Source organism: Mesocricetus auratus, unplaced genomic scaffold, assembly GCF_017639785.1.
Source record: "Mesocricetus auratus isolate SY011 unplaced genomic scaffold, BCM_Maur_2.0 Super-Scaffold_100006, whole genome shotgun sequence".
Classification (NCBI taxonomy): Eukaryota; Metazoa; Chordata; class Mammalia; order Rodentia; family Cricetidae; genus Mesocricetus; species Mesocricetus auratus.
The window spans coordinates 13,545,652-13,560,932 of record NW_024429190.1 but is presented as its reverse complement, the minus strand read 5'-3'; the positions used below and the strand labels follow the sequence as shown (position 1 = coordinate 13,560,932).

At 45.5% G+C, this 15,281-nt stretch overlaps 1 protein-coding gene across 1 annotated transcript in view; it reads right to left on the bottom strand.

Moving 5' to 3' along the window:
- The window catches only part of Maea (macrophage erythroblast attacher, E3 ubiquitin ligase), a 36,836-nt gene extending 23,054 nt beyond the window's left edge, over nt 1-13,782 (bottom strand). Inside the window, exon 1 of the mRNA XM_040746888.1 lies at nt 13,641-13,782. Coding sequence (XP_040602822.1) covers nt 13,641-13,709 — 69 coding nt within the window. The 5' untranslated portion in view covers nt 13,710-13,782. The remainder of the gene's footprint in view (nt 1-13,640) is intronic.
- Between the last annotated feature and the right edge of the window lie 1,499 nt (nt 13,783-15,281).

The window sequence follows — 15,281 nt, the reverse complement described above, 5'->3', positions numbered from 1 at the left end:
ATGCCTACTAAAAATTTAAAACAAGGATAGCAACAATCCTATTCTCAAAACAGGTCAGAAGCTCAGCAGAAATGCCACCCAAATGGAAGACTGACAATGCTGTTTGTCACCAGGAAATATAAATGAAAACTGTAATAGAAAGTGGTTATTCTAGGCAGCAACTTGATTTGGTCACAGGCTTTTGGCCAAAGACTTTGGATGTCTGTGAGCATGTTTCTGGATGAGACAATGACTCAGTCCTCAGCAAAGTTGATGGCCTCTCTGGTGTGGGTCTTGTCTTATCAGCTGAAGAACTGAACAGAACACATAAGACCTCTGTTTGCATCCAGCTGAGATGCTGTGTCTGACCACCCCCCTCAATTGTACTAAGTCTTTAAAGCCAGTCATCTTAATTCAGAGCCTGTAATATTCCCAGTATTCCCCAGGTATACAAGCTCACAGCTACCTTGACAGAGTATAGAATACATAGTGATGGGTAAAAGAGTTTGGGCCTCACATCTAGATGAGCAAGGGCCACAGGCAGAGCATCAAAAGAACCTGAGGGTTTCAATTTCTCCACATCTTTCCCCTGCAGCCATTCTAGCAGAAGGAATTATTATGCTCCATTGGCTTTGGCTTGCATTTCCTTGATTATTAAAGACACTGAGCATCTTTCTGTGTGCTTACTAGCTATCTGTGTATCTTTTCTGGAGAAAACCTTCAAATTGTCTTGGGTTTTGGAATGCATGTAGGTACACATGTACCAGTGTGTGTACAGGCCAGAGGTTGACATTTATGTTGTCTCCTTAATCACTTTCTATTTTATCCGGGCAGGGTCTCTTACCCAATCTGTAATTTTGTCAGTTTGGCTAGTTTAGACAGCCTTGGGATAACCTTGTCTCAGCTTCCCAGATGCTAGGATGGGCTACAGGCAGCCTACCATATCACAACTTTATATGGATCCTGTGATCTGAACTCAAGTCCTCAAGCTTGCACAGTGAGAATTTTGCTTTATCCACTGTTTGTTCATTTTTAAAATTTAAATTACTCAACCGGAGACTTCATAGACTCTGAACACCTGCTCTTAAAAGATAAGTGATTTGCAAATGTTTCTTCCTATTTTTTGAGCAACTGTCTTGGTCAGCTCAGCTTACACAAACAATCTTTACCATATAAAGTTAAAAAGGCTGCAAGTCTTGGAACAAGGTCCTGACAGAACTGGGTCTAGCAAAAATCCTCTTGCATGCTATGGTCTCACATTTTCTTTTGGTATACATTTAGAGAGCTTTAGTCATCTATTTTTTTTTTTTTGCCAGTATCATGCAATCTTACATTTCCATAAGGAGTTTTGAAATCCAATAATCCAAGTTCTATAGCCACTGTTAATCACAATGCCTTGACTAGTTGGGTTCCTGAATCATACTGTTGATTTACAAACAGCTTGCTAATTTCTGCAAAAAAGTCAGCTGAGGTTTTGATGTAGATTATGCTGAGCCTGCACATTGACTCAGGGAGTAAAGCTATTCTTAACAATCCTGTCATATTCCTACATACTGTATTATTTTTGAACAATAGTAAATCAAATTTTCTTAATTTCCTTTTAGGCTGCTCACTTTTAGGTTCAGAAATACAACTTATTTTTATATGCTGCTTTTGTATTCTGCAACAATGATAAACCAACTTATTAAGTCTAATAGTTTGTGTGGTGATGTACACTCCTTAGGCTTGCATGATCATGTCATCTGCTACTTATTCTTTCCCAATTTGAAAGACCTGGTTTGTTGTCTGTCTGTCCTGACTACAATTTCCAGGCCAAGGCAGGCTAAAAAGTGAGGAGTGATATCTGTCCTGTCTAGTTGCTGATCTTAGGAAAGCTTTGTCTTTGACCACTAGGTATTATGTTAATTGCCTTTTTTTTTTTTTTTACCTTTTATTGGGTTGAGGAACTTGATATTTTTATCTTGGAAAGATGTTACTTTGCCAAGTGCTTTATCTGTATTTATTTAGATGATCATGTGGTTTGTCCTTTCATTAATACGTCCATTATACCAATTTCCACAAGGTGAACTAACTATGCATTTCTGGGATAACTTATTTGGTCATGACATTATGTAGATTATATTGGTTTGAGATGTGTCAGCCCAGACTGACTACAGTTTCTTTCTTGATCTCATTTTCCTACTTCCACTTCCCAAGTGCTAGAACTATTGGTGATCTTAGATTTAGATATTGCTGAACATTTTAGCATGTAGTTATTTGTAAGGAGTGCTGGTTTATAGCTTTCCTAAGTTACTTTCTGTTTTTGCTATGGGTAATACTGGGCTCACAAAAATGAGGTAAAAAGTAGCCCTTCTTCCCACTTCTTGGCAAAGTTTGTAAGGAGTTGATATAAAGCTATCCTGTACTGGACTTTTTCACAATTGGGAAGTTTTTAACAACTATCGTTGCATGTTACAGGGTATTAAAGTTTTCAAAATTTTTGTTTGTTTGTTCTTCGAGGTTTCAAGACAGGGTTTCTCTGTGTAGCCCTAGCTGCCTGAAACTTGCTTTGTAGACCATTGTGGCCTCAAACTCACAGAGATTCGCCTGCCTCTGCTTCCTGAGTGCTGGGATTAAAGGCCACATTGCCCAGCTCAGTTATCATTTTTTAACCTATAAAAAAACTTTGTGTAGCTCAACTCAATACATTTTCCCTCCTTCCACATATTTTGTTTGTGCCCTTACCCAGCTTTCTACAGAAAGAAAAGGCCTGCCTCTTTCTTCTGCATCTGAATCACCTCTCCTTCATTTATATTTGGAGACTTTTGTTTTAGAATTCTCTATTTGATTTTCAATTTATATATGGTTGTGCAGAATATTTAATTGGCTACTTAACAGACCTGCTTAATATCTCTCAATGGTTCCACCAACAGCAGAATTCAATGGCAATTCTTTTTGTTATTGTTCTGTTTTTCCAGACAGTAGTAGTGTCCTAGAACTCAAGCCACCACTTGCCTGTGGTGCTTTTTTTTTTTTTTTAAAGATTTATTTATTCAGTCAGGCACTGGTGGTGGTTCAGGCCTTTAATCCCAACACCCAGGAGGCAGAGGCAGACAGATTTGAGTTTGAGGCCAGAGTGAGTTCCAGGACAGCCAGGACTACACAGAAATACTGTCTCAAAAAAACGAAAACCAGGGCATTGGTGGCTCACGCCTTTAACCCCAGCACTCAGGAGGCAGAGGCAGGTAGATCTCTGGGGGTTCAAAGCCAGCCTGGTCTACAGAGCGAGTTCTAGGATAGGATAGGATCCAAAGCCACAGAGAAACCCTGTCTCAAAAAACCAAAAAAGAAAGAAAAATATGTATTAATGTTTTGCTGCATATATGTACACATGCCACATGCATGCCTACTGACAACTGTGAGCCACCATGTGGATACTGGAAAATGAACTCAGGTCATGGTAATAACAGTAAGTGTTCTTAACCTGAGTTAGCTCTCCAGTCCTAGTATGACAGTTCTTAAAGTCAGGCTCTCTCTAGTTGGCTGTTGTTGGATTATGTTTTCTCCCATGCATCTTTCCCCATCAGTAACTCACCCAAAATACTTGTTTTCACCACTGAAACCTGGTCTGGCACACGTTTTGCTGAGACCTAAAAGAAACACCTGCTCTTCTACCTGCCATGCAGCATCTTCCCCCCCACCCTGCATGACATCATTTACATCAGGACCTCTTTTCCTCAAGCTTTTTCTCATACTTGCTATGAGTCTTTTGACATTTGTCCCCCACCCACCCCCAAAGGGCGCTTTAGTTTGTCATTGCATTTCTAGCTATTTCCACCAGAATAGGAAGGAGAGATTTTCCTCATGGCATGAGGCATTTACTGTTTACAATTAAGAAGCCCCAGAGATGATATTAAAACAAAGAAGGCTCAGAGGTGCTGGAGAGATGGCTCAGCAGTTAAAAGTGCTGACTCCTCTTCCAGAGGACCTGGGTTCAGTCCCCTACACACATTTGGTGGTTCACAACTATCTCTTACTCCAGTTCCAGGGAATACCATGCTTGCTTCTGACCTCCATGGGCAGACATGCATGCAAGCAAGCATTCATATAAAAGACATACCCTAAAGAGAAAAAAGCCTCAGAGTAAGTGTCCAAGTATTTGCTAAGAAGCCACTCATACCTTTGTGGAGTAGGGCTGTGCTCCAAGTCATGGAGACTCTGAGCTGGCCATACAAAGGCAAATATAAAAGACAACAACAGTCTAGATCCCCTACTTTAAAGGGCTTCTTTAAAAAATAAATTAACATGTTTCTGGTCAACTTCTAGGAGCTATAAGAAGTGACTGACAAAGACCAAGAGCCATCAGCACCAACATCACTCCCTAGGTGCACCATTATACCTATCATTACCCCACTGGTCACATGCCAGCAGTCCAGTAGAGAAAACATAGAAAAAACAATCCATATCCAGTATACAAGGCAGCATGGCTCTCTCTGCTAAAGCTGCCAAGGCATGACACCCAAAGGTATCACAGCCAATCTTTTTTTTTTTTTTTGGTTTTTACGAGACAGGGTTTCTCTGTATTGTTTTGGAGGCTGTTGGTCCAGCCCGGCCTGAACTCACAGAGATCCGCCTGCCTCTGCCTCCCGAGTGCTGGGATTAAAGGCGTGCCACCACCGCCCGGCATCACAGCCAATCTTATGTGGTCAAGTCCTCAACACAGCTCAGCAACCCAACCCAACCCAAGCCTTAATACTTCAGCACATACTTCAAGTGGGTGAGTAGGTTAACACAGAGCCCACCAACAGTTTTGAGTGCCTGGGCTTGGGGTCGGTTGGGTCCTGCTCTTCTTGGTACTTCCCTTGTTCTAAGTAAAAAGCACTGTACAATGAACAAAATGTACCAGGCATGATTACCATCTACATACAAAAGACACTCACACTTGCACCAGCTGTGCCCCTTCTTAGGCTCCTTCAATGTCATTACTGCCAGCCAAGGTTCACCCTAGCCACCTCTTCCCATTGACAGGTTGTGATGGACGGACATATAGTCATAGGGTCTGAGCACTACAAAGCTGTCCAATGGCCCTGGCTACAGCATGGGCAAGTGGGCAAAAGCAGAGCTGAGGGTACACCAGAAATGGTGAGCATAAGCTCAGAGAGAATGTGACACTTTGCTCACTGATAACTACAGGGCAGCCATTATTTGCCCATTTTTTAACTGTGAGGGGTAGAGATGGGCAGGGAGAGGGGACACATGACTTATTTCCAGTCACCAGAACAAGACAAGGAGCAGAGGCAGGCGGGTCACAAATGGAAACGAAGCCATGAACACAGCCCATGAAGTGTGGCGCAAGTGTAGGAGTTTCAGGTGAAAGTGCATGAAAAAGCGCTTGGTGCAAGGGGCCCTCCAAGTGAGCTGTCAGGACAACTGCTGAGTTCATGCAGAATCCATACAGATGGCTGACTCCAGGCTGAAACTTATCAGTAAGAATGCTGGACATCTACGGACAGGAGGGCGATGTTGCAATCCCAGGGCACAAGTAGGTTAGAGGACAGATGCAAAAGGAAACAAAGATGGAAGGTATGTATGTGCCTGCCTAGAATAGCACTCTGGAATTCAAGTAAGTGAACAAAGGTGACACAGAGTTTTAAGGAATTTTCCAACCAGACAGTGGAGAAATTCATTTGGTCAATGGCTGTTTATTGTGACTGTATGCCAGGTACTCTTGGATGTGCTAGGAATAGGCAGTGACCAAAACATATTCTACAGGAGATGTCTGACAGAAAGAGAAGGAAAAGAAAAGACATAAGTACAGATAATTCTGTAGAATTGTGACTATAAAGAGATCAAAACTGGAGAAACAGAGATATGGTTCAGGGATTAAGAGCACTTGCTGCTCCAAAGGACCCAAGGTTTTATTCCCAGCACTCGTACCAGGTAGCTGGAAAGTGTGGCTTTAGCTCCAGGGTATCTGATGCTTTTGGCCTTCTCAGGGAACCTGCACTCACATGGGCAAGCCAACAATGCAGAAACACAAATATCTAACATTATTAAAAAGAAATCCTTAAAAAACGAGTAATTAAGCTGGCTACAGTGGTGCACATCTTTAATCCCAGTACTTGGGAGGCAGAGGTAGGAGGATCTCTTGAATTTCAAGATCAGCCTGGTCTACAGAGTGACTTCTAGGACAGCCAGAGCTACAGAGAGACTATTTCAAAAGCACAAAACAAGGAAGGAAGGAAGGAAGGAAGGAAGGAAGGAAGGAAGGAAGGAAGGAAGGAAGGACATAAAAAATAAACTTTTAGTTTTGGTTTTTGTTTGTTTGAGACAGGGTTTCTCTGTAGCCCTGGCCATCCTGGAACACTCTCTGTAGACCAGACTGGCCTTGAACTCTAGAGATTTGCCTGCCTCTGTCTCCCAAATGTGGGATTAAAGGCTTGTGCCACCACCCCCTGGCATTACCTTTTTATTCTCTATTTTTGCAGATACCAATGAAGCTATTTATGTCAGGCAGGAGTGGCACATACCATTAATCCCAGCACTTGGGAGGCAGAGGCAGGCAGATCTCTGTGAGTTTAAGGCCAGGCTGGTCTACAGAGAGAGTTCCAGGACAGACAGAGAAGCCACGTCTCAAAAAGCTAAAAACAATGAAACAAAAACAAGAAAACCCTTTATTGATTTAGGCAACAATAAGCTATAAATGGGCTATGTATTTTTTTCCCAGGTTCCTTTAAGGCTAGACATGGCCGATCTATGTTTACAAACGCTCTGTAGGCATTCTGAAAAGCCCTGCTGCAGGAAGCTGATCTACGCGGGGCAACACTTCTCTTCAACTTTCCCAGCTAGACATGAAGCCTGTCTCCCAGCAGCTAAGGGCCGGAGATTTGGGGATGTAACTCCATGTTTAGAAGGTGGGGAGACAACCTAGAGGTTGTAGTTTACCATGGAACAAGGCAAGAAGACACTGTCTTCAACTAGGATGGTAAAGAAGTAGGTCTGAGGCTTCAAGACCAGGATCTACTGTTCATTTTGCAAGCGGTACTCTTGACCCACCTCCCAGATAACCAAAGAAACATACAGTGGATGGCTACTACACAGTGAGTACTCAAGAAACCTAGCTGGAGACAGCCTGAGATACAAGCACTAAGGCTACCTCTCAGGGCAAACTGGTAACACCAGAGGAAGCAAAAGGATTCAAGATAGAAGTAAAGGTACCAAGAAAGGAATGAAGAAAACTTGGAAAACTTGTGGTTGAACAGAATGAAAGCGGAAGGAGAAGAAGGTAGAGAGCAGCAATAGCTGTTGTCTACATACTGACAGATCAACCCAACAAGGGGGAGCTGGGCAAGCTCACCAGGAAAGCAGAAGGAAACAGACACCTGAAGATTTCAAGTGGGGCACGTGGGACCTACAACTGTATGACAGGCATGAGCAACTGAGCCGCGAAAGGTCTGAGAAGACAGATGGGTAAGAAGTGTATCTAAAAGGACAGGAGGAAGAGGCTGGGTGGTTGTGGCACACACCTTTAATCCCACTCTGGAGGCAGAGGCATAGATCTTGAGTTGGAGGCCAGCCTGGTCTACATAGCAAGTTGCAGGACAGCCAGGACTACAGAGACTGGATGGATGGATGATAGGACAGGAGAGAGGATAATCTGGGATAGAGGCAGGTAATGGGTAGCACCAGAGGTTCAGTCAGGAAAGTAAAGCCAAGCCCAGGTATTAAAAAAAGAAAGAAAATCAGTGTTTTCTCCCATTCACACACATTCTGCCAAATAGTTACTAGTTATTACAACAGTGAATAATGCTTTGAAGTTTTCAAATGGTTGCTATGTCTAAAGCTTCTACAACAGTGCATATCACCACTGGCAGAGTCTGAACTCTGTGACACAGTCCCATGAGACTGGTGGTAGTCATGAGATTTCAACAGATGGATACACACATTGACTATATACGTCAGTCAATCTTTCTTCTTGGCCTACAGACCTCTGGGTCAATGTCAGCCAAGACTTTACAAAGTCCACATGGTTTCACAGCACCAGCTAGTATTTATAAGATCCCTGACGCAGGCTGTCAGTCACAGGAACCCTGTCACCCTCCTCCCCTTCAACTTCACTTTGGCTTCAATGGTATCTGTAAAAATAGAAAGTTAATGCCAGGGGTGGTGGCACAAGCCTTTAATCTCAGCACTTGGGAGACAGAGGCAGGCGGATCTCTGTGAGCTCAAGGCCAATCTAGTCTACAGAGAGTGTTCAGGATAGCCAGCGCTACACAGAGAAACCCTGTCTCAAACAAACAAACAAACACACACACCAAAACTAAAAGTTTATTTTTTATGTCTGTACATGTGTGTGAGAGCATGAGTGTCGTGTCATATAGTGTACTAGGAGGACACAGCACAACCTCTGGGAATCAGTTTCATATACCACATGAGTTCCAGGGATCAAAATCAGGCAGGCCACTGGGTTTGGCAGCAGGTGCCTTTAACTGCCTTACCTGTCCTGGTTATCTTTGACAGATCAATAAATCTAACATCCATTCCATAAAAGCTTTTCTTGACAGGTTATGAATTCCAAGAGGACATGCACAGTGCTTTATTACAACAGCTGAGGGTCCTCATGGTGCCTAACAGGAAATTCATCAGCAGCTGCCATCACATCCAAAGGTCAAGGTCTTGGCTCTAAGGCCTAGGCTGCACAACGGTAGTGCAACCTCCTGGATATGCCCTGCTCAAGTCCCTTGCCACGCTGTGCCTCAACTTAGCAATGCCTCAAACATGGTCTACCCACCACACAGAACTGGGTATTACAAAGTACTTCCTTTTCCTAATTCAAAATCTGTTTAAGATACCAACACTGAAAAAACAAAAACATACAAAAAAAACCCAACAACAACAACAACAACAAAAAAACAACACAGAAATTATCAAGGAATTCAATCCTGTACTTTCTAATCTCAGAAGTGCCTAATTTCAGAAAGACAGAGGCACACCAATAGGGCACACACCTGAAAATGCTTCATTCACTCAAATGTCCAACAAATGAGAGACAAGGTGAGTGAGAGGTGGGAGGACATGAGCATTAGGCACAGCTCGTAAAGAACAAAAGGAATTCGGGTGGACCCACCAATGAATGGCAGGCTCTAAAAGGAGAGGGAGGCTGCTTCAGACTAGAACAGACAGCATGCTGAAGATCTGGCAGGGTTTGGTGCATAAAGGAGGTGCCCAAAGGGGAAAGAGTGGACGAAGTATTTTTAGTATCATATAGCCTGCCCACTAAGAAGAGCTGGCTCAGATTTGCATATCAAAAGATCTAGACTATTGGAGGATACTGCTATGCCTACTACCTAGCACAGTGTGTGTCTGTCTTAAGTCCAAACTTTTATGGTTATCAGTATCTCTCATACTTGATGATCCTTCCAATCCTGCCAAAACCAAGTTTTCACAACTGCTCTGGAAGTTATAATACAGGTCATGTATCACACTTTCTGTGTGATAATTCAAGCTGTGAATTTCCAAGGCAGTAATTGGTTCACCACTCTGTTATCAAATGCAAGACAGAAAATTTAAGTATTCCTGTAAAAGTTGTGAGACCACGAGTTTATGCTTAAAAACACAACTACAAGATTTCTGTACAGCACTGGCAGCTGTGTATATGTGTGTCTGTGTGTATAAGAGACCTGCAGGAGCTGGGGACCTGATGAAGCTCTAAAGGAGGGTCAAAGGACACCATGTTGACATTCAGGAAGGAGTTGGGGTCCGGAACCTGCTATCCCAGTGTCTTCAGCTCCTGACACTGGACTGAACAGTTGCTTCCTGATTTAGATAGTAAGAAGAGAAGGTTGGCACAACACTAGGCTACAGCTATCTGAAGGGGGTGAGGTAGAAATATTAATGGAATAATGTCTTAAGTAGAATAATTTAAAGAAAAAAATCTCCTGTAACTAAAGAAGCTTAAAAATTAATCCAGACAAGGAATCTAGGCTTAAGATGTTGGGCCACAAATCCATTTCCCCTTGCTTCAAAGGGCTGTAATTTACAAACTGGCATCAGAACAGACTTCAAGAGAAAAAGGCAGCAGTCAGAATTTAACAGGATGTTTCATGAACCACATTTCTAGAGCTTTTGAAGAACATAGAAACAAGTTCCCTAAAGCAACATTCAGTTCAGAGGTTCCCATGCTGAAGACTTTGTACCCAGGGCAACGCGGCAATGTCTGGAGGTATTCTGAGATACTAGGTGGGCAGACGTTAGGGATACTATGAAACATCCTGAAATTCTTGGCCCCAGAAACTGGGATAACAAAGTCAAAAAGTTCTAAGGCCAATAAAGAAGCTGGTGCCAGTCCGTCACTATGGAGTGTAGTTGAATGTTTTTCTCTGTCCTGCTGGTCCTCCTGGACCAGTTTCTTTCCAGTTCCTGGATTCCCTGCAACAGCTTAGGAAATAATCACTCAGGGACTAATATTAAATATAATTGTTTGATCAATGGCTCGGGCTTATTACTGGATAGTTCTCTCTTATAAATTGACCCATTTTTAATAACCTGTGTGTCACCATGTGGCCATGGCTTACTGGTATTGTTCTGGCACCTTACTCTTTTGGGCAACTACATAGCATCTTCCTGATTCCGCCTCTTTTTCTCTGTAACTTTGTTTGGATTTCCCACCTGGCTCTATTCTGCATGGCCATTAGCCAAATAAGCTTTATTTATCAACCAATGAAAGCAACACACATTCACAGCACACAGAAGGACAACCCATATCAATATAGGAACAGAAAAAAGCCATGCCCAGGGTCAGGGCATGCCAGCAATAGCTCACAGGGAAGTGAAGAGAAAGGAAGAAAAAGAAAAGAAGTGCCTACAAGGTACCTGAGACTACTGCTTAAGCCACCTGCAGCTCCCAAGCCTGCACATCTGAGGAGGCCTTACTTGGAAGGTGAAGTATCTGTCAATGATTAAAATACATAAATTATAAATTTTTCAGCTGGGCATTGGTGGCACATGCCTTTAATCCCAGCACTCAGGAGGCAGAGGCAGGTGGATCTCTGTGAGTTCGAGTCCAGCATGGTCTACAAGAGCTAGTTCCAGGACAGCCTCCAAAACAATACAGAGAAACCCTGCCTCAACCCCCCCAAAAAAAATTATAAAATTTTCAGTGAATAAAAAAAAAGTCTGTCCAGTATACTCCAGTTCCCACTACTTTTCAGAAGCCCTCCAGCCCCCAGTCCTCACTTCCTATAAACCCCAATCAACCACGTCACACCACATCTGGACCTTCCTAAGTACTGTTCACAAATACACCTCTCCTGGTGTCTTGATTGATTCTCTGTCAACACACACTCCTGAATCAAAGTTATAAAGCTTCCAGCACCCACCATTAATTACTCTTGAAAAAGTACAGGAAATGGAGCTATATAGCTCAGTTGGCACAGCGCTTGTCAATCATGCAGAAAGGCATGGATTTGATATCCATCACTGCTTGAAGTGGGTGTGGCAATACATGCCTGAAACCCCAGCACTCAGATGGGGCAGGAGGAGCAGAAATTCAAGGTCATCCTTAGCTAATCAGTGAACTGCAGGCCAGCCAAGAGTATACGAAAGCCCATCTCAAAAAGCAAAAAACAAGAACAAACAAGCAATAATAACTTATCGGAACAATTAGCAAAGACACACTGTTAACAGAACGGAAATTATATGCTAGGACCTAAAGGACTTCAAGGGAAGTGAACTTTTTGCTGGAGGAAGAAGTAACATGTCTACTCACAAAAACTTTGCTTACTGTCATTCTTCAAAAAAAGAGAGATGGCAATCTTGTTTAATGACACCACCACCTCTCTGTACCTGCATGAGGATCCACACAATCATTTTAGTCAGAAGCTGTGCAATAGCTTTGGAATGCAAAGTGCATTCATGATTACCAGAAGACCTAAGTCTAGAGGAATGCTTTCCTGACCATCCATTTCACTGTCTACTGCATTCAGTAAGCCAGAGAGGGAGCTCTAGAACCCTTTCCTGTCTGTGGGTCCCAAATTCACCAGCTAGACCACAAAAACACGTTCTCCCCCAGCAACATCTTGCAACAGGCCTGGAGGTCCTGACTAGGCTCCAAAATCAGTGGTTACAGGTCCACCGATAGCAGTTCCCAGGTATAGACCACTATGAGCTGCAGGGTTCCCATCTGTCAATCAACAGAAATCCAACAATGCCATAAAACTATAAGCATGGTAATAGCCACCAGTAATCCTAACACTCAGGAGGAGGCAGAAAGAGAATTGAGAGTTCATGGTCAACAGAAGCCTGTTTCAAAAAAAAAAAAAAAAAGCCCGAGGCATGACGGAATAGTTCAGTAGCAAAGCATTTGCCTAGCCTAGCATACACAAGGCCTAGGTTTGTCACCAGTATCCATCCCCCCAAAAAGCCTTGGTTTTGAAGATGTGGCAAAGAGACAGGTGATGCCAGCATTGTTTGCTTCCTTCCTTGGTCAAATAAAGCATGGGATACAAAACAGCGATTAAGTATGGCTGCTCACCTACTACTGAAGAGGAGCAGAAGGACCTTGCTTCTGCCCTCCTGTGAAGACCAACCATACCACAGGAGAACAGCCAGATGTCACAGGGACAATGACAGCAGATAACTTGCCGTGAATGCCAAGACTTCCATGTATAACATGTGATCACTCACTTCATCCTAGGGGGAAACAAATTCTCCCTAGGGCTTACATCTGATGAGGGAACGCCAGCAATCAGGTGCCTCCCATATACACTCTGGGTCTCCCTGCGCACAAGGCAGCTAGCTTCGAACCTGTGCTCATCAATTTTGGCTAAACTACCCACCCACCACCAAGCCACAGAGCAACCGCTCAGTCGCCACAGAGACAGACACCGTGCCAAGCGCTCTAGAAGAAAAGCTGCCCAGCCCTCGGGAGGAATGCAGAACCCCAAGGCTCAGTCTGCCTTCCTAAAAAAAACTACCGAATTTGTTTTCTGAAGGATTTCTTCCCAGGTGCCTCACCGCAGTCCATCCGGCACCATCAAACCCTCTTTTAACTGAAGAGCCACCGCCAGTCTTCCGTTGGGGATGAACACTGGTCCTACAGGAACGCACTGGCGCAGCGACCACCCAAGGTCACGCCCCGGAAACCAAGGGCAGGAGCTGCGCTTGAGTTACAGGGACGCCCAGCGAGGCAGGGTGCCATCGGGTCGCCAATGCTCCCCGCTGGCCCCCTAATTAGCGCCAGAGGCATGCCCGCCACGCCCCAGGCCGAGCTTCCGGAAGGACGCCGGGTGCCACCGTGACCCAAGCTCGCGACCAGGGCCCCCAATTCCCCAGCGCCCGCAGCCCGGGTCGTAGCCTCGGTGCCCGCACTCGGACAGCCCGCAGCCTCTAGGCTCTGAGGGCTGGGCAGAAGGCGGGGCTCAGGCACCGTCTCCCGGGGCCCGAAGGCCCTCAGACCCGACCGCCGCGCGCCATCGGACCGCAGTACGCCGAGAGCTCCTGGGGGCCCCGCCGAGAGGCCCCGGCCCGTTCCTGACGCCCGAAAGAGCCACGGCCCCACCGCCCCCGACCCCGCCCCCGGCCGTGCAGTCCCTTCTGAAGCAGCTCCAGCCCCGCCCCATCCCCCGCGACCCCACGGTCCCTCCAAAGGTGCGGTGGCGGCTCTGGCCGCACCCAGGACGCACCTTGAGGGTCGGGTACTCCTGCACCTTCAGGGTCATGGACAGCTGGGCCGCCGACTCCTGCACCGCCATCTTGGGCCGGCCGAGCGGGGGAGGCGGGTACGCGGCACGCCGGATAGTGACGTGCGACGCGCGGGGGCAGGCGGAGCGGCTGTGAGTCTGCGCCAATCGTGTCACCGGACCGCCCGAAGGGAAGAAGTCCCGCGCCAATCACTGTCCTCGGACTCGACCAATCGTGAACAGCCGTAGAGAGCGGCTTCCTCATTGAACTGTCCGCCGCCTAGGCCTAGGCTGAGGCTGCGGACCCGAGGAGAGCCGGACGCCTACGCCGTCGGCTTATTAGCGGTTGGGGCTCGGGCAGCGCGCGTTGAGTGGCTCGCTTGTAACCGCACCCCCGCCCCACACACCGGTCACAGGCCCTGCCTCAGGGCTCGGTGGCCGTCGTTTCTTGGTGGTCACTGGGGGGTGCGGTCTTGCTCCCGGGAACTACTTTCCCTCGTCTCCATTTTTACGAGTCCCTGACACGGGCTTCCCAAAGGAAGACAAAAGTGGATGTTTACAGTAGACTAGGACAGGGCCTGCGAGCAGCCGGGCTTTCCCGCATAAGGAATACCTGGCAACTGCTTTTGCCTGAAAATGCTCACTCCTTGAATTGGATCCAACAGGCACCTGGAGTGTCCAGTAGCTGTGCCACACTTGTAGTCAAAAGCTGGATTCCTGGAGCCATGGCGCACTTACCAGTTAACGTCTTTCTAACAAGCAACGGAAGCTAAGCAATGCTGATCTCCCAGGGCCCCCAAGGGACAGCAACTGAAAAGTATCTGCGCCCCGATAAACCTTTCTGCCAACACAATATCCAAATCAGACCAAATCAAAACAAAATTAGAAAAGGCCTGGGTGTAGCCGGGAGTTGGTGGCGCACGCCTTTAATCCCAGCACTGGGGAGGCAGAGGCAGGCGGATCTCTGTGAGTTCCAGACTAGCTCTGGTCTACAGAGCAAGTTCCAGGAAAGCCTCCAAAACAATACAGAGAAACCCTGTCTCCAAAAAAAAAAAAAAAAAAAAGGCCGGGGTTTAATGGATAAAACATTCCCTGATGATTTTCCAGCCCACCCCCACCCCCAGAGAGGAGATGGGGAAGAGAGACCTAAAAACCACGAATCTGTTTTCTGAGGGGACAGTTTAAATACCCTGTGAAAGTGATCTTGAGCGTCTCTGGGGAAGGGGTCATCATTTGGCAGCCTTTCTGAGATGAGGCAGGGTTTGAAGAAAGATGGGGTGGTCCACTAGAACATCTCAGATTCTTTGGGTCTATAGATGCCAGGGGCTGACGTATTATCGTGATGTAGGCTGCATCCTAAAGAATAAATACTGATAGCCTGAGAATGAGCTTGCTCCCTCAGGCAATAGTAAGTTCTTTGAACCACCTCGAAGAAACAGAGCTGAAATACCAACCAGACTACTCTTGACTAAGATTGTTTAGTTATCATACCTCTGCTCTAGTTCTTCCTCTATTTTAAACTAAAACTGACAGTTGATGGCCATAGACTTAGGGATCACTGAACCCTTTGTACTGAATGTGGCCATATTAAATTCCTTTCTCTGAATTTCACCATTTTTTGTTGAGTTGAAAGTTTGTATGATT